Source organism: Paramormyrops kingsleyae, chromosome 3, assembly GCF_048594095.1.
Source record: "Paramormyrops kingsleyae isolate MSU_618 chromosome 3, PKINGS_0.4, whole genome shotgun sequence".
Taxonomy (NCBI): Eukaryota; Metazoa; Chordata; class Actinopteri; order Osteoglossiformes; family Mormyridae; genus Paramormyrops; species Paramormyrops kingsleyae.
The window spans coordinates 39,822,963-39,845,818 of NC_132799.1; the positions used below are offsets into that span (position 1 = coordinate 39,822,963).

The 22,856-nt window shown below is 46.1% G+C and overlaps 1 protein-coding gene and 1 long non-coding RNA gene across 2 annotated transcripts in view; one reads left to right on the forward strand and one right to left on the reverse strand.

Annotated features, from left to right (window-relative positions):
* Nucleotides 1-22,856, forward strand: part of kcnq1.2 (potassium voltage-gated channel, KQT-like subfamily, member 1.2) — a 135,490-nt gene that overhangs the window by 13,781 nt on the left and 98,853 nt on the right. Inside the window, exons 4-12 of the mRNA XM_072710286.1 lie at nt 6,538-6,664; nt 7,964-8,042; nt 8,525-8,621; nt 9,534-9,674; nt 11,507-11,617; nt 12,167-12,262; nt 12,657-12,785; nt 15,903-16,053; nt 16,947-16,973. Of these exons, the coding sequence (XP_072566387.1) occupies nt 6,538-6,664; nt 7,964-8,042; nt 8,525-8,621; nt 9,534-9,674; nt 11,507-11,617; nt 12,167-12,262; nt 12,657-12,785; nt 15,903-16,053; nt 16,947-16,973 (958 nt within the window). The remainder of the gene's footprint in view (nt 1-6,537; nt 6,665-7,963; nt 8,043-8,524; nt 8,622-9,533; nt 9,675-11,506; nt 11,618-12,166; nt 12,263-12,656; nt 12,786-15,902; nt 16,054-16,946; nt 16,974-22,856) is intronic.
* On the reverse strand, nt 10,955-22,239 carry LOC140588315 (uncharacterized). Its single transcript, XR_011989680.1, has 3 exons — nt 21,818-22,239; nt 11,115-11,182; nt 10,955-10,977 (listed from the first exon to the last, which is right to left on the reverse strand). It is a non-coding gene; the product is annotated as an uncharacterized lncRNA (long non-coding RNA).

A 22,856-nucleotide genomic window follows, 5' to 3' on the forward strand; every position in this document is an offset into this window, starting at 1 on the left:
CCGTCGATCTCATGCTCCATTCTTCCGGCATTCATGAACAAGATCTCACGATACTTAAATTCCTCCACTTGAAGCAGTAACTCATCCGAAACCTGGAGGGAGCAATCCACTGTTTTCCATTTGAGAACGATGACCTCATAATTGGAAGTGCTGATCCTCATCCTGGTTGCTTCACACTGCAGACCATTCCAGTGCATGCTGAAGGTCACAACTCTATGAAGCCAGTAGAACCACGTTATCTGCAATGACTCAGTCATGAGGTCACCAAACTGAACCCCCACCAACCAGCTGGCTGCACCTAGAAATTCTGCCCATAAAAATTATAAATGAAATCGGTGACAAAGGGCAACCCTGGTGAAGTCCAGTACCCACTGGGAATAAGTCTGACAATGAGTCCACAAAACACATGTAGACTGGTTGAGCAAACTTTCATGAACCCTCCAGTATCCTTGTAAAGCTAAAGAGCTGATCCAGCATTCTTTAACCAGGACGAAATCCACATTTTTCCTCCTGAATCGGAGGTTTGAACAACGGACGGACCCCTCTATCCAGTACCCTGGCATTAGACCTTCCCAGAGAGGTTGAGTAGTGTGATCCCTCTGGAGTTGGAACACATCCTCTGGTCCCCTTTCTTAAAGATTGGGACCACCACCCCAGTCTGCCAGTCCAAAGGTACCTGAAGTACTCTTTACACCAACTGACTAAATGCCCAGCTGTGATCAACAGCTCTCCATCATTGCTTTAAACAGCATGCACAAATCTTTGTTTCCCTTTCCTGAGTTGTCTGACGGCTTGCCAGAAAGAAATTCTACTGGAGTTCAATTCAATTCAAATTATATTTATATAGTGCTTTTCACAAGAGAGTTGCCCCACGGTGCTTTACATGGGTATGTTGTGATACATCACAACATCATTAAGTCAGAATAATGCAAAAACAGGGAATGGGAAAGACAAAGAAATGAAAGAAAGAAAGCTGGAGGACAATGGAAGAGAGGAACCAAAAAAAACCTCTGTGGGTCCAAGGTACATGAGCTGCCCAACCCCACTGGACATGCTAAACATTATTGAAAAAGAAATAGAGTGCTTGCTTGCTAAAAGCAAGGTGTAAACTGTGATCAAAGTTTAAGTCCAACAATGAGTGAGGTCTCCACATCAGACTGTGTAGGGTGGCAGATTGAATTATGCACAATATCCACAATGTCACCCATCCATGGGACTGAACCATGACTCCAGCTCAGGGCATCCCCTGGGCACCATCCTGACATGTGGGAATGAAGGCAGAGAGCATGGGTGGTCAGAACATGCACAGACACATTAATGAATAAGCATAGTAGATAAAAACGGCATGTACAGCACCACCAGCAGCCAAAGTTATGGTTTGTTATGTGTTAAGTTGCAGGCAAGCTAAACCGAAGTAATAGGTCTTCATTTGAAACTGAATTGGCATCCCAAACATAGGTTGGCAAACCATTCCACAATATAGAGGCCCTGTAGCAGAATGCTTTACCGCCAACTGTCACTTTACTTATATGTGGAAAGATAAGGAAGTCTGCATTCTTTGATCTGAGTGGACAATGATGCTTATAAACATGAAGTAATTCTGTTAGGTAAGGTCCTAGACCTTTAAGTGCCTTATATGTAAGTAGGAGAACTTTGAAGTCATTCCTGAACCTAACAGGAAGCCAGTGCAGGAAAATAAGAGGAGGGCTTATATGTTCAAACTTCCTGCTCCTGGTGACAATTTGAGCTGCAGCATTTTGAATACATTGCAAGGTGTTTAATGTGCAGTGTGTGCATTACAGAAGTCTAACCTACTGTATACAAAGGCATGTATCAATTTCTCAGTGTTTTGAATAGTAAGGTACTGTCAAAGTTTGGTAATGTTACGTTGCTGTAGGAAGCACACCTTTAATACTGAATCCACATGTGATTTGAATGAGAGGCTTGTATCTAAGATGATGCCTAAGTCATGGGCTGTGGTGGTGAGGGAAAAGTTCAGCCCCATAGAGGGTTATTGCAGAGATTATAGCATTCCTATCCACAGACTTGCCTCCAAACAAAACAGCCTCGGTTTCCTGAGCATTTAGTGATATTAAGTTTTTGTCCTCCAGGTCTTTACTTATTTAAAGCATTTAGCTAAAGTGACAATAGATGCAGTGTCATTAGACAGAGCTGAAATGTATATTTGGGTGTTGTTGGCATAGGAGTAATAATTAACATTATGATTTCTCATCACGTTAACTAATGGCAGCATGTAAAAAGAAAATAAAGAGCGACCCCAGAATCTGAGCCTCACTATATCTAGATGGTATAATAATAATCGATACTGCTCCTCCTTGGATTGCCACCTTATCGTGGTGGAGGGGTTTGCGTGCCTCCGTGAACCTGGGGGCTAGGTTGTCGGGGGCAATAGCCCCTGGTAGGGTCTCCCAAGGCAAAAAGGTCCCAGGGGAGGGGCCAGACAAAGAGCAATCCAAAAGAACCCTATGAAAAAGTTATACAGCAAAGTCCCGTTTCCCTCGCCCGGACTAGGGTCACCGGGGCCCCACCCTGGAGCCAGGCCTGGGGGAGGGGCCCGTTGGCGAGCGCCTGGTGGCCGGGCCTTGGCCCGTGGGGCCCGGCCGGGCACAGCCCGAAAGAGGCACGCGGGACTGTCCCCAGGTGGGCCCACCACCCGCAAGGGGAATGTCAGGGGTTCGGTGCATTGTGGATTGGGTGGCGGCCAAGGGAGGCCCTGGCGGTCCGATCCCCGGCTGACAAAACTGGCTTTCGGGACATGGAATGTCACCTCTCTGGTGGGGAAGGAGCCTGAGCTTGTGCGTGAGGTTGAGAGGTATCGACTAGATATAGTCGGGCTCACCTCAACACATAGCTTGGGTTCTGGAACCAATCTCCTGGAGAGGGGCTGGACGCTCTTTTACTCTGGAGTTGCGGCGGGTGAGCGACGCCGGGCTGGGGTAGGGCTATTGGTGGCCCCACAGCTCGGTGCATTAACATCGGAGTTTACCCCAGTGAACGAGAGGGCTGTTTCCCTGCGCCTTCGGGTCGGGGATAGGTCTCTGACTGTCATCTGCGCTTATACGCCGAATGTCAGTTCGGAGTAGCCGGCCTTCTTGGATTCCCTTAGCGGTATGCTATTTGGTGTGCCGCGGGGGGATTCCATCGTTTTGCAGGGGGACTTCAACGCTCACGTGGGCAATGACAGTGTGACCTGGAAGGGGGTGATTGGGAGGAACGGCCTCCCTGATCTGAATCCGAGTGGTGTTCAGTTATTGGACTTCTGTGCAATGCATGGTTTGTCCATAACGAACACCATGTTCGAGCATAAGGGTGTCCATAAGTGGACATGGTACGAACATGCCCGGGGCTACAGGTCGATGATCGATTTTATAATCGTATCAACTGATCTGCGGCCCTCTGTCTTGGACACTCGGGTAAAGAGAGGGGCAGAGCTGTCAACTGATCACCACCTGGTGATGAGTTGGCTCAGGTGGCGGGGGAGGAAGCCGGTCAGACCTGGTAGGCCCAAGCGTATAGTGAGGGTCTGCTGGGAACGTCTGGCAGAGGCTCCTGTTCGCTGGAGCTTTAACTCGTGCCTCCGGCAGAATTCCGACTGCATGCCGAGGGAGGTAGGGGACATTGAGTCCGAATGGACACTGTTCCGGACCTCCATTGTGGAAGCGGCCGTACGGAGCTGTGGCTGCAGGGTGGTCGGTGCCTGTCGTGGCGGTAACCCCCGTACCCGATGGTGGACACCAGAGGTGAGGGGGGCCGTGAAGCTGAAGAAGGAGGCTTACCGGGAATTATTAGCCCGGGGGTCTCCGGAGGCAGCTGACGGGTACCGGCGGGCCAGGCGGAACGCGGCTCGGGCGGTCACAGAAGCAAAAACCCGGGTGTGGGAGGAGTTCGGTGAGGCCATGGAAAGTGACTTTCGGTCAGCCTCAAAAAGGTTCTGGCAAACCATACGGAGTATCAGGAGGGGGAAGCAGCTCCTGGTTCCTACTATTTATAGTGGGGGGGGGGGGGGCTGTTGACCTCATCTGGGGACATCATCCGGAGGTGGAAGGAATACTTTGAGGACCTCCTCAACCCTGCCTCCGATACATCTACGCATACTGCCTTTGAGACATCTGAGGGCGTAGAGCCCGAGGGTGCTGGGGGGGGCTTGCCCATCACTGAGGCTGAGGTGGCCGCGGCGGTTAAACAACTCCGTGGTGGCCGGGCCCCGGGGGTGGACGAGATCCGCCCGGAGTACCTGAAGGCTCTAGATGTTGTGGGGCTGTCGTGGCTGACACGCCTTCTCAACAGTGCGTGGAGGTCAGGGACAGTGCCGCTGGATTGGCAGACCGGGGTGGTGGTCCCCTTATTTAAGAAAGGGGACCGGAGGGTGTGTTCCAACTACAGGGGGATCACACTTCTCAGCCTCCCTGGGAAGGTCTATTCCAGGGTACTGGAGAGGAGGGTGAGATCGATAGTCGAATCTCGGATTCAGGAGGAACAATGCGGTTTTCGTCCTGGTCGTGGAACACTGGACCAGCTTTATACCCTTGCAGGGGTACTGGAGGGGGCCTGGGAGTTTGCCTATCCAGTCTACATGTGTTTTGTGGATTTGGAAAAGGCTTACGACCGGGTTCCCCGAGGTGCTCTGTGGGGGGTGCTTCGGGAGTATGGGGTCCGGGGTCCACTGTTGTGGGCGATCCAGTCCCTGTACGAACGGAGCAGAAGCTTGGTCCGCATTGCCGGCAATAAGTCGGACGTGTTCCAGGTGCGTGTTGGGCTCCGCCAGGGCTGCCCTTTGTCATCGGTCCTGTTTATCATATTTATGGACAGGATTTCTAGGCGCAGCCAAGGCGTCGAGGGTGTCCAGTTTGGTGACCTCAGGATTGCCTCGCTGCTTTTTGCAGACGATGTCGTCCTGTTGGCTTCATCTGCTGGGGATCTCCAGCAGGCACTGGGGCGGTTCGCAGCCGAGTGCGAAGCGGCAGGGATGAGGATTAGCACCTCCAAGTCCGAGACCATGGTTCTCAGCCGGAAACGGGTGGTTTGCCCTCTTCGGGTTGGGGAAGACGTACTGCCTCAAGTGGAGGAGTTTAAGTATCTCGGGGTCTTGTTCACGAGTGAGGGTAGGCGGGATCGGGAGTTGGATAGACGGATCGGAGCGGCGTCTGCAGTTCTGCAGGCGCTTAACCGATCCGTCGTGGCTAAGAAAGAACTGAGCCAAAAAGCCAAACTCTCGATCTATTGGTCCATCTTTGTCCCTACCCTCACCTATGGTCATGAGCTATGGGTAATGACCGAAAGAACGAGATCGCGAATACAAGCGGCCGAAATGAGGTTTCTCCGCAGGGTGTCTGGGCTCTCCCTTAGGGATAGGGTGAGAAGTTCGGATATCCGGGAGGGCCTCGGAGTAGAACCGCTGCTTCTTCACGTCGAAAGGAGCCAGTTGAGGTGGTTTGGACATCTGGTGCGGATGCCTCCTGGGCGGCTACCCGGAGAGGTTTTCCGTGCCTGTCCTACAGGGAGGAGGCCCCGAGGCAGGCCCAGGACTCGCTGGAGGGATTATATCTCTCGGCTGGCCTGGGAACGCCTCGGTGTCCCCCCCGAGGAACTGGTGGGGTTAGCTGGGGAGAGGGAGGCCTGGGTGCCTCTGCTGAAGCTGCTACCCCCGCGACCCGAACCCCGGACAAGCGGAAGATGATGGATGGATGGATGGACTTTATTAATCCTTGTGGGGAAATTGTCTTTTTTACGCCTCCCTCAACTTGCTCTTTGTGGAGTAAGTTGTCCACGAAGGGCAGCCACCTGTTGGGGCACCCAAGGAGCTGGGGGTTAAGGGGTTTGAACCAGCGGGTTTTGAACCGGCAACCTTGTGATTACAGGCACACAGGCTTAGCCCACTGAACACGCTGCCCCCTATATGTATCTCTCTAGTGTACGTCCTGCACTGGCTCAGGCTTCTTTCCCACCAGAGAGGTTACATTCCATGTGCCTAAAACTAGTTTTGGTAGCCTATGATCAGTCCACCAAGGCCCCTACGTTTGACTGCCATCTGATTCACAATGCATCAGACCCCCATGGCCCTCCCTGCAGGTGATGGGACCACAGGAGGGTGGACCCATGAAGCTCAGGGCATTCCCAGGCAGGCCCTGTGTGTACGGACCTGACCACCAAGCAATTGCTTGCAAACTACCCCCCAGGCCGGGCTCCAGGGCGGGGCCTCTGTCCTTAATCCAGGCGAGGTTACATGGTCCTTGCTTTTTCATCACAAAGATTTTTTAATCATACTTTGGACACTCACTTAGGACCACTTTGCCTTGGGGGACCCTACCAGGGGCAATTGTTCCCAACATGGATCATGGAGGCACCCAAACCCCTCCACCACATTAAGATGACAATTTGTGGAGAGGAACTTCAGCATTAAATGATCCCAGACCTGACTGACAGCCAGTATTAGATAGAATGCAATACTAATGAGCGTATTGAAATTTGTTTTCTATCCAAACACTTTATGTCTCTCCCACATTGTTTGGTTCACAGGAAATAGTCCTGGTGGTCTTCTTTGGGACGGAGTATGTGGTTCGGCTGTGGTCAGCGGGCTGCCGAAGTAAATATGTGGGCATCAGAGGCAGACTTCGCTTTGCCAGGAAGCCAATCTCCATAATAGGTAATGGGTAACTCTGAACTTTCACCTTTAACCTCTCAGCCTGTTCCAGAATATACTTTCACACACCTGGCACTGGGGAAAGTAGGTTACTATTTAGAGTTTTAAAGTTGTGGATTTAGAGTGCCGTGGACCGTGGAACACATCTCGGGGGGGTGGGGTGGGGGGGGGCAGAGGTCATAAAGTCATTTCCTGTAAATTGTTTGTAGTTGCAGTCAGTCCTGCAACAGTGCGTGTTATCACACCGCAAATCTGTTGCTACTAATTCATACATTAGTACCCAAGTCCAATTCAACTTGGAATCGCATTTGTATTTGTGCGATTTTCTGTTGGAGAGAAAGCACTACACAAACTACAACGTGATACGGTCTTAGTGGGATACACTACTGGTTTGAACTGGTTCTTTTCAGTGAATTGGTCGAACCTGTTTTCAAATTTAAACCAATGGAACTTTTTGTATGCTACATCCATTACATCACTTACATTTGCTCATCATAAACTATAGCCATGTTGCCTTCATTGCCCCTCCACATACTCTAATCCACTGGCCTTGTGCTGTGTGCGTGCCTGGCCGCATGGTGGCTGTGGCTCACTACTCCCAACTCTGCACTCGATAGGTTAGTAATTTTGGGACTTTAGGTTAAAGTTACTAGGTAATTCTCATGAGACTGAAAGTACATTTATGATATAATTTCTGAATATATTATTATTATTATTTCTTATTTTAAATGCATATAATAACATTATTGCCCACTGGAATCACTGTTTTTATTACTTAATTCATTATTTAGTGCAATTTTAGTGAACACATGGTTTTTCAGGAACGCGTTAGTCACATTGTAGCAGGACTGACTGTAGGTGATTGTTTTTAATGAGTGTTCATCACTGCACAGTGAATGACACTCCAGAGGTTACCCAGACTTGGATCCTGGTTCAAGTCCCATAAGGGATTTTAGACCCTTTGCCATGGAACTTTACTGAAACGGCTCCGATTAAACTCTATAAATGGGTTGTGTGTGAACCAGTTTCTTTTTAACAAATGTGTTTACTTAGCAACAAACTAAAAATCAAAGATAAAGTACATTTACATTTGTATGATTGTTTTGTAGATTGAATTAGAATGAATACTTAAAATTGACTGCATAAATTCTTAATATGTTGACTTGTTTGAGTTTATTACATGATTATTAATGATTTGTATTTTTCACTGTAATAACTGTGCTTTTCAGCACATTTCAGTCTATTAAATGATCTGTGAGGCAGTGATCAGTGAGTTTGTTAAATGGTCTGTGTTTCTAACAGATCTGATTGTAGTGATCGCCTCGATCATTGTCCTTGGGGTTGGATCTAATGGCCAGGTGTTCGCAACATCTGCCATCAGGTACAGCTTGAGCTGAGGCTCCTGGTGTGAATGTGTTGGTGGGAGAGAGGAGTTAATACCATTTAGCTGGTTAATTTAAAACCATCAGTTTTTAATTTGATGTAAGGACTCCTGCAGGCTCTGTAGAGTTAGTGTGTATGTTCTGCAAAAAAAAAAAAGGAATGCCAACCGCTTCCAGCCGAGGCAGCAGATTTATAAGCCTATTACCTTACCTTTTAATGCATTTGTCTCACCTGTAAATTTGTCTGTGGCTTCTTATAAGGCAATTTTGTCATGCATAAACAAGACAAAATATTCTTAATTCTGAAGACATGCTACCATGGCATTTGTAATTAAGTTCAGAAGGGAACTGTGCATGAAAGAGTTGTATTCCATATTCTTGTCTGATGGAATAGACCTCTTATTCTATTGATTAGAGACCGACAGATATACAATACTTTGAAGCTGACTTTCTGAAGCCTCTTCCACTCCCAATCCTGCAGGGGGATACGATTCCTACAGATTCTTCGCATGCTACACATGGATCGACAAGGTGGCACCTGGAGGCTTCTGGGATCTGTAGTTTTCATCCATCGGCAGGTGAACCTTACTTGCCTTGTTTTTCAGGGTACAAGGTTTTGTTTGGAATGCATATGGTGTGAAAAACAGTTTTTAAATGGCATATTGCAATATGGCATGAAGGAAGCCCTTCAGTTAGTATTCCCGGCAATTTGTGGCACATTCCCTGGAGGTTTCTATTTGCCTGAAATTAATAATTTTAATTAGACATAACACATTATTATTATTATTACTATTATTATAATGTATTCACAAGATTGTTCCATATCCAAATGTGTCACATGGAAAAAAGTGTCCTTAAGAATGTTTTGCTATCTTTATGTGGAGGATTGCAAACGCTTAACAATGGAAACAGATCAAAGTTCTGTGCCTAGTTCCTGTGTATTCCATAATGCACATTCACCATAATGGGGATCAGAGGGTGTTCTCCCTGATGTGAACATGGCTTTCCTGAAATGGCCAGCAAGCCAGACAAATTCACATGCAGTGAACCAAACCCCTACATTTTGGGAATGTTCTTATAACCAGCACACACTTTGTCCCCAAAATGTATCATGAGACAATGCAGCATTATGGCTACATGGGCAAACAGTATGTGGCAAATGTCATCAAAGTCACTCCTTCGTTTTCTTTTCCTTTCACTTTGCACACCTGTATATAATTCAAGGTGATAATCTGTCCTGTCATTTACGCTCATTCCCCCTCCCACAATAAGATGAAATATAAGGTTGATAATGAGATCAGTTGCTCAAGGGTGGTTTTTGGGATTCTTAAACACAATGAAGCTAACCAATACCACACAAAGCACATTTAAGTCAGATTTATTGTTGCACCTTGATGGTAGAAAGGAAAAATGGTATTCTGCTCGTGGTTTTAGAGAAATCCTCACAGAGCGAGAAATGTTCAATGGTTATTTGTGGTTCCTTGTTCCAGGAGCTGATAACCACGCTGTACATCGGATTCCTTGGCCTGATCTTTTCCTCCTACTTTGTGTATCTGGCTGAAAAGGATGCTGTAGATGAGGAGGGGAAGACGGATTTCTCGAGCTACGCAGACGCCCTGTGGTGGGGTGTGGTAAGGCACCTTAGCCTCCTCAGTCCTGGTCCTACAGAAGATTACTGTCATCACTCTTTGAACTGCTGCTGGGAGAGTCACTGGTAATCATTCAATGAAAGTACATTTTAGATAGACCAACACTTGAACTTGGACCACATCTTTAGAGAGATAAATGGAGGGGGGTAAAGCTTTCTCTAGCTGCAGTTGTTGTGTTAGTTAGCACAGACTGCAGGACTGAGCTTCAGTATAGCTAATATAAGGTAGGGATATGCTCCTTCTTCTGGCCCCATACGACACACCCCTTTGTAACCCTTTCCAAGACCGGATGCTGGTATTGTTTTCATGTGTGTTTTGTGCCACCAATGTCCCAGTTTTATTCCTCCCTGTTGTCTCCTCTTCTCTAACTATGCCTTCCCTTTGTCACATGATTTTTTTACACTGTCCTACTTGGGGAAAATCGTACTCAAATCTTATCTTCTAAGCACAAATAGATCTAGGGAGGTCATTTTAAACTTTTGAGCATTCCAATGAGCTATAGTTGTGCTTTAATAGTTAAAAATAGTTATAGCTCAGAATTGTGTTTTTCTTTTGCTATCTGTGGTATAGAAAATGTGCTAAATTGTAAAGGGAATTAAAAAAAAAATAGCAAACAAAACATATTTCTGAGCTCTGGAACATATGTGTAGCTCACATGTCAAATATCATCAAAATCAAAAGTGATGCAAAGGCCATTTGTTGAATTAAAATGGAATGACCAGCACTCCAAAGTTGTACCGGTAGGGGGAAGTAAATGCATAAATGTTCCATGAATGGGGCTGTAGGAATGGGTTCATCTTCCTTCTTTTCTGCAGTCAGTTATAAATGGTGCCACAAAAGGTAGCCCTGCCTACTCAGGAATAGGGACTGAGTCACTGCCAGAACACCAGGCCCACCTCAGAACAAGTAATTCCTGGTAATGAGAGCCAGGGTAAGCTAGTGTGCAGCCATATATGCTGCAAAACAATTTAACATCCTCTGTTTTCTGCTGGTTTTTAGCCCTTTTGTTCTTTTAATTAGATTTCCAAGTGCAGGATTACCCCTTTTTGTTACTCTATTGTCTTTGCTGTAGAGCCAATAGACTTGGCTGCCCTTGTGGTTACAGAAATCCCTTCTCAGATCTTCCCTGGGGCTCTAGGCTTAGCTTGTAACTGAAGCCCTTTGCCCTTCTTGGAGAGCAGGGTCAGGAGGATGGGCTTCCATAGCAGCGGGCTCAGGTACACCAGTGCTGTCAATCGTTACTTCTGTATTTCATAATGACCCTCTTTTCATCACTGCCAGTAACCTGGAATCATAGCTCACACAAGAGAGTGAGAAAGAGAGAGAAAGAGAGAGAGAGAGGCTTATGGATAATTGCCCACAAAGTGCTCTTATAAATGTAAAGCTCAGAACTTTGCATTTACTGGGGCTGCTTGCGGTTACCTCCACGCTCCTTGCTCTTGTTAGTCACTGGGCTTGTGCTAGAGGCCTCTTCTTACATCACTCCTCATCTTTATTGGGGATGAAAGTCAACACAACCCCTGTGACTGACCTCCTCTGTGCCAAGAGTGGCTTACAATTTAGCAGAATAGGCTTATAAAAGGGTTGCTCATGAAATTCATTTGCGTGCTGACTTTATACTTGCTGTAATTACTATGGATTGTAACCGCATCCAGCACATTTTAATTCCTTTGATGCAGCAGATTTATGGTTTCACACATTGCTCAGGTACAACCTCAGCAACATTGAAGTGGTCTTGGGTGCAGCTTTAAGACAAGTGACCAACGATTTACTTATTATGGAATCTGATTGTATATCCCGATGCTTGTGTGCAGGTAACCGTGACAACCATTGGCTATGGAGACAAGGTCCCACAGACTTGGATCGGGAAAACCATAGCGTCGTGCTTCAGTGTGTTCGCCATCTCCTTCTTCGCCTTGCCTGCGGTAACCAGCCATTCTCTTCATCCTCTTGATGGGTCACATGGCAGAGGGGGCTGGTATGTCTGACTGGTTCCATTATTATATATTGCTCCCAGCTGGGCGCTGCTGCGGCAGATGGTGGTGTCTAACCCTAACCCCTTTAGCCCTGTTGAGACTTATGGAAGCAGACTGACCTGTGGATCAGAAATCCTGCACACGTAGCCTATGTGTGCTGGTTATGTAACTCACTTTTGAAAATAATTAGTGGCTTTTGGGGAGGGAGGGGGTGTGGCTCAGCATGTTAGGATGGGATCAGAAGCTCACAGATTGAAATCCCAGGACTGGCAGACTGATGCAGGGGTGCTGCACACTAGCTTACCCTGAGCTGTGACAGCCCCCCCTCCCCAAATTTGTCTCACCTGTAAATTTGTCTGTATGACTCATGGGGTACACAAAAAAGACTTCCCCACCAGGACAAATAAAGTGTCACTGTTCTATAATTATGTTGCTGAATGAGGCTGAAAACACTCCTTTTTGGGAAGTGAGGCCTTTCTGATTGGTTTCTTTTTGCAGGGGATTCTGGGCTCTGGCTTCGCTCTAAAGGTGCAACAGAAGCAGAGGCAGAAGCACTTCAACAGGCAGATCCCTGCCGCCGCATCCCTCATTCAGGTACTGGAGGGCTGTGGTAGGCCAAGGTCCTCCGGCACCCCTGCCAGGTAGAGTTAGGGTATCTGGGTACAGTAACATCAAGGTGCTCTTCTTATCCTGATGCTTTACTGAATACTGACCCCTAAAAGGGAGGAATGATGTTCTGATACTGTTCTGAGGGATTCCAGGTGACTAATGGTATTGAGTAAATTTAGGATTCTCATACAGCAGCAACCATCTTCAGGAACATCACTCAGTAGCCCAGAGGTCTGTTAGCCTATGCAAACCCTATGGCAAATCCAGAAATGACCACTTGGATCACTGAAGGCAGAAGACAATGAACTGCTATGCTTATGTGCATCTTTATGTGCGTGTGTTGAGGCAGGACCTCTGATTACCTCTTCTCTGTCTCCAGAATCTGTGGCGCTGTTATGCAGCTGAGAAGCCAGACGGATATCCGGCAACATGGAAGATGTATTTTCTGTCCAGTGACCTCACCCCCACCATTGGCTCAGAAGATTCTACTCCCAACTTCCGGAAACTGGTAATCTCAGTTTGGTTTTCGCATACTCAGGTTGGGGTGTTACTGTGTGCTGCTATATGAATCTAGAGCATTAACATGTCTTATCTTGGACTGTCAGTTCATATTCTTGATCTTTGTCAGCATTCTGAAAAGTTTTTTTAATGAAAGACTATCTGATGTACAACACACAAGGTGAGCAGTGTCGTGTTGCCATGGAGCGCTGGAAATGGAAGCACACACAGAACAAACACCTGGTAATTAAATTACTAAAGACACCTCTGGGTACTCCATTTAAGACTTGATTCATCAAAATTTATACCAGTTCGAATTTGCTCCTGTCCTCTAAGTGTGAATAATTCAAATATTGTGCTTCCATTTTTATTTAGTTTTAAATTTGCATGAAAAGTTTTGTTCTTCATAGAAACAGGGGCGTGAATTGAAGCTGCTGAATAAGACATGTGGGTTTTTCCAGTAAGGAATCAGCCTGTGTTGGTGACACCTCAAGGGCAGGGCCTCCTGGACAACAGCAAGGGCATAGATTTGGGTATTGATGGTAGCGACATGTTGTGGGGGTACTGTGTGTGTTTAGGGGGGCAAGGGGCTCAAGGTGGATTTGGCCCCTACAAATGTTGAAACCAAACCTACGCCCTTGGACAACAGGGTCATTGGTGTCTTTGTTTGCTGCTCACAAAGACACAATCAGGCACTATGATGTCACATAACACCAAAAAGAAACTTCCATTGTATCTGTTCTGGGAGAGTGAAAGTCAGGTCATGGTGAAACCTGACCTCAAGTCCTTGACCTGCAACATTATATTTTTTTTAGATATTGAGGCTCATGTGGTTTCTCCTCAGAAGCTCCCTGAAGGTCAACTGGTCACTGCTCAGTAGCTCAGTTCCCTCAGGGTCAGGTGGTCACTGCTCAATAGCTCAGCTTTCGGGGGATCATGTGGTCACTGGCAGTTCTTCATCTTTATGATCTGAAATACTTGAATGGTTGTAGAAACCCTCAAATAAATATATTTAATTCAATTATTTCTCTTCACTGCTGTGTGCTGCTGTTTGGGTTACATTAGTGATGCCCTTAACAGATGCTGAGATCCAATTTTTAGATTTGTATGTTTTTTTTTATCAGAATCAGAATCAGCTTTTATTCGCCAAGTGTGCTGGAGCACACAAGGAATTTGTTTCCGGCAGCTTGATACTCTCTCGTACACAGACAATAAGCGACACTATACAAACAATAAATTACACTGTACAAGAAATACAAATGTGAAAGATTATAAATATACACACGTGGGTAACACTGTGCAATTTTAAGGTGCGAGGTAGAGTGCAAACGGGGGAAATTGACATAAGGCAGATGACAGCTCAGCTGTTAATGTTTATATTTGCTTTTCTCATTTTTAGGAGGAAAGCTAAAGTGTAGAATTGTGAACCTCACAACCAAAATGGGGAAATACAAAATATTCCTCTGATTTGTTTGGGTCCTGGCTTCACTGGGGGCGGGGAAGGGGAGGAGGAGGTGCACAATAACCAGTGTAAAAGATAAGTTATTAGAACACAAGACAAATCCCTGTAGGGTAGACAGAGGACCATTTTGATTATTTGACTGCCATGCCACCTGCTGCTCCTGTTTTTATGGGAAAATGTGGGGTGTTTCTTCCCCCAAAGGCTCGTGTGTAGCGAGCACTCTGCTCATATTTCTGAGTAAATGTCTCTGGACACTGATTCCATTTCCTTTTTCTGCCTTTTCAAATTTTTCGCTTTGACAAGCTTTGTTTTGCCAAGCAGTGCTGGGCTTGCATGAGCTAAGTAAAAATAACACAGAGTGATGGATGACATTTTAAATGAGGTAAAAAGTCAAGTCTACGTAACTGGAAATTAAGTTGAGTGTTACATATTTCAAGGTTAAGTAAGTATGTTTATGCTGATGTCATTATGTAAATATACAGTCAACGAGCTTGAATGAACATTCCCTGGTCTTTACCAGCATGTTTCCAGTCCTGCAAGAAAATATATTTTGTACCTTGGTTCCATGAACATCCAGCATGGCTACATGGGATTGGGCTGTCTGACCACTCAATGTTCCTTCAGAAAACTAAAAAGTCACATTGCTTATTAGATCTGCTAAAGCATGTTCTAACCAATCAGGTTCAGCCCTCTAGAGATACTTTGAAAATATCGACTTGAGCAGGGGTCGACCTCCAAGACATTCATAGTTGATTGCAACACTCTCACGTCCCCACAGCAAAATTATGAAGGGGGACCACTCCTCCCCCCCGATACCATCACGCCTCATTACCTCCCCAGAGATATTTTCTTTGTAAAAGTAGCTCTCACTGTACCAAAAGTTACATACCACTCAAGTATAGTATTTTAAAGGATACAGACTTGAAGGTATATACCAGGGTGGTGTCGAGAATACTATCAAGACTCCCCAAACCAAAACTATGGATAAATGAGGGGATCCACCTGATAAAAGTACACAATGAAGATTTTTGATCTGACAAAGCTGTGGCAGCCAGGAATAATCACAATAATGTCTCTAAGAGGACAGAAACACGGGAAAATAAAGACCCTTGATGCATGTGGCATGAGATTCAGACCATCACTGACAACAAGAGTATGAAAATCATTACTTGAATTCCAGCTCATCTACCACAAACCAACCACTGACACTGTGTTGCACTATTATTCTTTGTTTTGCATTATATTATACTGCTTTATGCTTACTTATGTATGTATATGTGTATGTATATGTGTATGTATGTGTGTACGTGTGTGTGTGTGTGTGTGTGTGTGTGTGTAATCTTATATTATGCTACAATATCTGTTTTGTGTTGTCCAGCCCCTGTTTTTTTACAGTAAATGTTATTCTAACAGTAAATGTTATTAAACACTTTGTTAAATTAAGTGTGCAAAAGCCTTTCATTTTGCTGCAAACATGTGTAAGGTGAAATGACAATGAAACTGTATTGATGGTAGAGATCATTTTCATGGAGATAAGGACAAAATTATGTTTTTTCTCAAATTAGCTCTGATTAATTTGAAGTTTCAGAAAGCAGAGTAATTAAAGGTAACTCACCTTAAAATAGCCACCCTGTATTCACGGTCAGACATGCCCTGTCTCCTCAGAGCAAACGTTACAAACGGAAGCCCAAGGCTTCCAAAGACAATGGTTCTGCGGGTGCCGACCGAGGACTGTCTGTCCCTCAGATCACGTACGACCACATCGAGGACAGAGAAGAGGGGAAGGAGGACCCCTTCCTTGTGGAGGAGTCAGCAGGTATCTAAGTAGCTCTGTTTTCACAGCTAAGCGATGGGGAGTCTTCAATAAGTGAGACTTAAATTAATATTTCTAAGATTATGATTATTATTGTATTTATAGTTATCAAATATTATGTGTGGCCAAGCATCTATAAAGAAGTTAATATTTCTGGTATGTATGAGCTGATTAGCATTTTATTAGAGACTAAACTTATGGGCAAAAGTAATGGATGACTTTATGGTACAGAAAGGACAGTCGGAGTGTTCTTTGAGTGGGTGAAATAGCAGTATAATTTTTTTTTTTTTAATTGCCATGAGAAATATGGTGCCCACACTGCTTTATCATAGCAAAGTCCGGCACACAGATGAGGGGACCGCTGTGTGAAGGTTGGGTTCTGTTATTTGAAGTTGGAGGATTTCTGGGAAATTTGGAATATGACAGAGAAAATCTGATTCAGATCATTCTCGCAATGAGGAACTGACATTTAAAATGTTGAAGACGTCAACGTGAGGAAAGGTGTTGCTTGTTCATTAGGGGTTTCTCAGTATAAGTTGCCACAGTAATGAGATTTAATAATGGGATTTAAGAGGCAGGGAATCTGAAGAACAGACTGGGACCGTCAGATGGGGGAGCAGAGTGCTACCCTTGGCACTGACATACCAGGCTAACGCATCACTGAATGTGGCCTCTCATCTCAGCTGAGGTCTTCTGCCTGCACTCAGCTCTCACTTCCTCTATGTTCTGTATTAAGACTGAGTTCACATACCTTTTGGTTTGCATGTTAGGCATTGGGTTCAAAGCAAACAAATGTCATGCATACTTTTTGGAATTTCGAATTTCTTTTGACAATTTTATATCGGGATGCCAGCTTATTCTAATTGGTTCCCTATGTTGTTCTTGTTTTTGTCCAGGCCTTTCAAGGACATTGAGGCAGTCAGGTGAGTTTCCACTAGTTATATTGATGGATAATTGTTTGGTAAAGACCATACAAGGTTTTCTAAGACCCCTGATTCTGAGGGCTTCAGAAGAAGATGGTCTTTTATGCGCTGGTGGGGCTCTGAGAAAAACACCTCGCCTGTAAACAGGAACCAGGCACTTGGGAGAGGAAGCCGATCAGGCGGGAGGTGGCATGACACTGACACAGAGAGAAAACATACATCACTCTGTTTACAGTTCCGCTCATTTTTTTGTTCTCGGAAAGTGGTCACTGGCCTTATTTACAGACATTCTTATAGCTTGTAAACAAGGCTGGTCCCCGTCTGACTGATAAAATCAGGCAAACTTTTCTATCGATGGCATTCCCCTTGCTTGACTCTCCTGGAGGGGGGTTATGATCTCCCTGCCATCTTGAGGGGGGCACTCTGAGATGCCCCCACCCTTAGTTAGCATGACCGCCACATTGGCATTGCTTGGCTTATCTACTGTCTTATCTATCTGTCTCTTTGGTCTATGGTCATTTCTGAATCACCTCCCAAACCCCCCATTTCCAAACGCTGGAATTTTGAGTCACATTTTTCTATACAGACTGGGCAGACATAATCAACATAATGTACTTTTTTCTCTGCTCTCCATTATCAGCTTCTTCCGTATTTTTGTGTATTTGAGGTCAAGTCACATGACTGATGTCAACAGAATGAATGTCACCACCGCTTTACTAATTCACCCTGCCCTTTCTGTCCCTCCCTGGTGCTCTCTCTGCTCTCTGTTCCTGTGTTTCCTGTATTGTTCTCTACACCAGACCCTGAGCACTCCTGCTCCTCTTGGCTTCCCAGGTACAGACACGTATCTCTCATACCAGCTTATTTCTGCTGCAGGTCGCCTTCATGCATGTCAGTCAGAGGCTGGAGAGTATTCTGTCCTGCCACTGCCCAGGAAAATCCCTTCATAATGCACAATCACATAAGGCTGGTCAAGGCTAAAACAAATTTAACCAAAAAATAAATCGTGGTGGATGGGTTTGCGTGTTCCATTGATCCCAGGAGCTAAGTTGCCCAGGGCTTTATGCTCCTGGTAGGGTCACCCAAGGCAAACAGGTCCGGGGTGAGGAACCAGACGAAGTGTGGCTCAAAAGACCCCTTATGATGAGAAAAATATTGGAAACATGTTTTCCCTTGCCTGGACGCGGGTCACCGGGGCCCCCCCCTGGAGCCAGGCCTGGGGGTGGGGCTCGATGGCGAGCGCCTGGTGGCCAGGCCTATACCCATGGGGCCTGGTTGGACACAGCCCGAACAAGGCACGTGGGTCCCCCTTCCAATGGGCTCACCACCCATAGGAGGGGCCATAGGGGTCGGGTGCGTTGTGAGCTGGGCAGTGGCCAAAGGCGGGGACCTTGGCGGTCCGATCCTCGGCTGCAGAAGCTGGCTCTTGGGACACGGAATGTCACCTCTCTGATGGGGAAGGAGCCTGAGCTGGTGCGCGAGGTTGTGAAATTCCGGCTAGACATAGTCGGGCTCACCTCGACGCACGGCTTGGGCTCTGGAACCAGTCTCTTTGAAGGGGGTTGGACCCTCTTCCACTCAGGAGTTGCCTGCGGGCAGAGGCGCCGAGCGGGGGTGGGCATACTTATTGCCCCCTGGCTGGGCGCCTGTACATTGGGGTTTACCACGGTGGACAAGAGGGTAGCCTCCCTTCGCCTTCGGGTGGGGGGACGGGTTCTGACTGTTGTTTGTGCTTATGCGCCGAACGGCAGTTCAGAGTAACCCCCATTTTTAGAGTCTCTGGAAGGAGTGTTGGAGAGCACTCCTTCTGGGGACTCTCTTGTTCTGCTGGGGGACTTCAATGCTCACGTGGGCAATGACAGTGAGACCTGGATTGTCCATAATGAACACCATGTTCAGGCATAAGGGTGTTCATATGTGCACCTGGCACCAGGACACCCTAGGCCGCAGTTTGATGATCGACTTTGTAGTCGTGTCATCGGACTTGTGGCCGCATGTCTTGGACACTCGGGTGAAGAGAGGGGCGGAGCTGTCAACTGATCACTACCTGGTGGTGGGTTGGCTGCGCTGGTGGGGGAGGAAGCCGGCTAGGCCTGGCAGGCCCAAGCGTATAGTTAGGGTCTGCTGGGAACGTCTGGCGGAATCCCCTGTCAGGAGGAGTTTCAACTCCTACCTCCGGCAGAACTTTTCCCATGTCCCGGGGGAGGCGGGGGACATTGAGTCTGAATGGGCCATGTTCCCCGCCTCCATTGTGGAGGCGGCTGACTGGAGCTGTGGTCGTAAGGTGGTCGGTGCCTGTCGCGGCGGCAATCCGCGAACCCGCTGGTGGACACCAGTGGTGAGGGATTCCGTCAAGCTAAAGGAGGAGTCCTATCGGGCCTATTCAGCCTGTGGGACTCCAGAGGCAGCTGATGGGTACCGGCAGGCCAAGCGGGATGCGGCTTCGGCGGTCGCTGAGGCAAAAACTCGGGTTTGGGAGGAGTTTGGCGAGGCCATGGAAAACGACTTCCGGACGGCTGTACCTAGGCCCACACCGAAGAGGCCAACCACCCATCCCAGGGCCAGCCCCTGCCACCACCAGCACTCCAGACCCCCCATGACCGCCAGGCAGCACCCACCCAAGCTCTCACCCACCACCACCAGCCAGGGCAGACACCGAGACATCACAAGACGGTAGCCACAGCCCCCCAGCCCCAAGAAGCCACTAGATGCCCATAGCTCGAGGGACCAACCCCACCACCCGCCACGAGGAGATGAGACCACAGCCGACCACCCCCCATATATAATGGAATTGGTCAGTGTGGACCAATGAGAATCCAATTCACTTAATTGATTTTTTCGGAAGGGAGCAGACATTCTCTCCAGACTTATGTGATCTAAAATTAAATGACTAAGGCAGTAAGGATTATGAGCGCCTTATTTTCTTTCATATCTAATTCACTTGCATCACATAAAATGCAATGGGTGAGGTTGGGATATGACAATTAAACCATATTGATAGATCTTCACATATCCTCTGCCAGAACTTCTGCATCAGTGTGCAGGACCATATGGCATGCATGTAGTTCTCCACAAAGTTACCTCAGCAATGGGTGCATAAGTTTAAGTGTATAAGGCCCATTTGGAATATCTTTTGTCCTGTGTAGTGTTTTCTATGGAGAGTTTTGTATTGTATAAGTTGTAAGTTGGGACTTTTAGTCATTTTGAAAGTGTTTAAACATATTTGTTTCCCAAAAGTTTTGCTCTGAATCGATGGATAGATCTTGTTCCCATTTTGAGGTTGGGGGGAAATTGAGTCATCTATTTTTGACAATAACTTATACAATTTTGATAATAATTTATGGCAAGAGAGATTTAAAAATTTGAGTACCCATGGAGGTATTTCTAAATTAAGCTGATTAGGATTGAACCTTGCCTGAATAATGGACTTCACTTGCTCAAGAAATTTACTATTGATAATTCCATATTTTGAGACAAGTTCATTGAATGGGATAACTTTTCTGTTTTGAATAACATGTTCTAGACCAGGGGTATTCAACTAAAATTTAAAGAGGTCCAGTTAGAGAGCAATTCTTGAAGCAAAGGTCCGGAAGATCATAATGTCTAACTATTTAATAGTATGATATATATTTAAGTAGCCTATTAGTTGCATCAACATTGTATGTAATCAGTACCTGACTGTCAATCAAATTAATTCAGTACAATTCAAAAACGTTTTGACATTATTTATTGTCACGTGACATAGAACTTCGGCCAGCTGGCTGGAGTGAGATTTTCAATTCGAGATGTCTGCACACATGTAACAGCTTCTTACCTTGTAAATAGTCTGCTTTTGTATTTAACCGTGTAAATACACCTTTGACGTAGTTAATTTTAGGTTTTATAATGGAATAAAATAGATTTGCCATAAGATTTCCAGCATGAGTCTGAAAGCGTGAGTGTCATGCCAGATGCTTGAGATTTGGCAACCCTGAAAACGTACATTTTTTGTTTCACATGAGTATATTTATATAACAGATAACATTACTTTATACATATTTTAAAATGCAGAAACTTCAACGAACATGAAATCAACAATAAACTACGTCTATTTATCCAACGTGTTATATAATACATATTGTATTTGAAAACTTTTCAGCTTTACGATTTCAGGAGAGCGCAGCCACTCTGTTAGGAACATTACGCTTTTTGTTTGCGGGTGTCAGCTTCGCTGCTGCTATTAACCGTGTGTTCACACCGCCGGCGGCGAGAGCGTCAAAGTGGCCGGAAGTCATGCTACGTTCACACCGCGAGCGTCAAAGACGCCAGCCGTCGCTCCCGCCGCCCTGAACGCGACGCTACCCAACGCCGGAGACGCTCTCTGGCGTCATAGAGTGGGCGGGGACAAGGCCGCTCTGAATGCCAGGCTCTGAGAACTTGTGAGAACTTGAACTTGTGAGAAACGTGTAGCTTATATCTTTGCACCGACTCCTGATAGGACATAATTTGTCAAATAAATATTGTTGTGAGCCAGTTATTTGCATTCCCACTTAAAATCAAGCGTTCTGGAGGGAAAATGTTACCTATAAATAGTGTAGCGCTTCTTTTTAAATTTACCTTGGATCACAATGGATGATCGCCAAGTAGTTGCTTGTGCTTTGTTTCTTTAGTTAACATAAATAGTACTTAAAATGTTTCACGACAGTTCTACTAAAACACATAATTATGTTTTGACAAACACTAATGCTATAAATAGGTTTAACATTACGGACAATTTGCACTGTTTTCTCTGCTATGGCGCCAAAATTACTACTGATCTCCTTCCTTTTTCACAAAAAAATATATTATGCACTTCACCATCTCACCTGGAACACCGATTGTTTCGGACACTCTAGTCCATGCCTCATTTTTTTTATTTATGTCCCTGTATGCAAACAGAGACACATCATATATAACTGGGTACCCGGCCACAACAATAATAAGTCTCTCCTCCATTGTGCCTAGGAACGGTTGGGTCGGAACAAAAGTTTACACGCTTATGTTCTGCGGCGCTCTCTTTAGCGGAGCATCTCTACATTCCCATTGGTTGCCGCCCAACCGCGTCACAGCTCATTACCATAAAGTTGACTGGATTCAACTTCTGTCTGACGCTCCCGCCGCTCAGATCGCGACGCGCCGCGCCGCGCCGCTCCTCGACGCCTCCCGACGCTCCCTCCCATAGAGAATGAATGACTTCCGGTCGCTTTGACGCTCTCGCCGCTCGCAGTGTGAACGTAGCATCATTCATTTTCAATGTGAGCCGGCGGCGAGCAGCGGCGCGGCGCGTCTTGGACGGCGAGAGCGTCAAGGAGAGTTGAAATCAGGTCAACTTTATGGTAATGAGCTATGACGCGGTTAGACGGCAACCAATCGAAATGTAGAAGTCCACCGCTTGAGCAGATTCCAGATAACGCAGTCCTGTAAACTTTGGTTCCGACCACATTAGTTCCCATGGCCGACCGCCATCAAGCAACAAAGAAGGTCCCATGCAGAATGGAGGAGAGGTTAATAATTGCTGTGGCGGGTTTCCCAGTAATTTACGACGTGTCCCTGTTTGCATACAGGGACATAAATAAAAAAAATGATGCATGGACCAAGGTGTCCGAGATTGTTGGGGTTCCTGGTGAGTTTCTAATGTGCATTAACGTTATGTATTTTCTGAAAATAAGCGGGAATTTCAAGCTGACTTTAGCGCCAGAGCATGCAATTCTGTTACTGCTGCAGAATATTCTGACATATCAAAACATATTGGATTATTAATTAATTAATTGATGTTAAAGACCAAGACTAGTGTGATGTATTGAACTTATGTTAACAGTTCCGTTAATGCTGCAAGTAATATGTCCTAATGGTGTTGCTGTATTA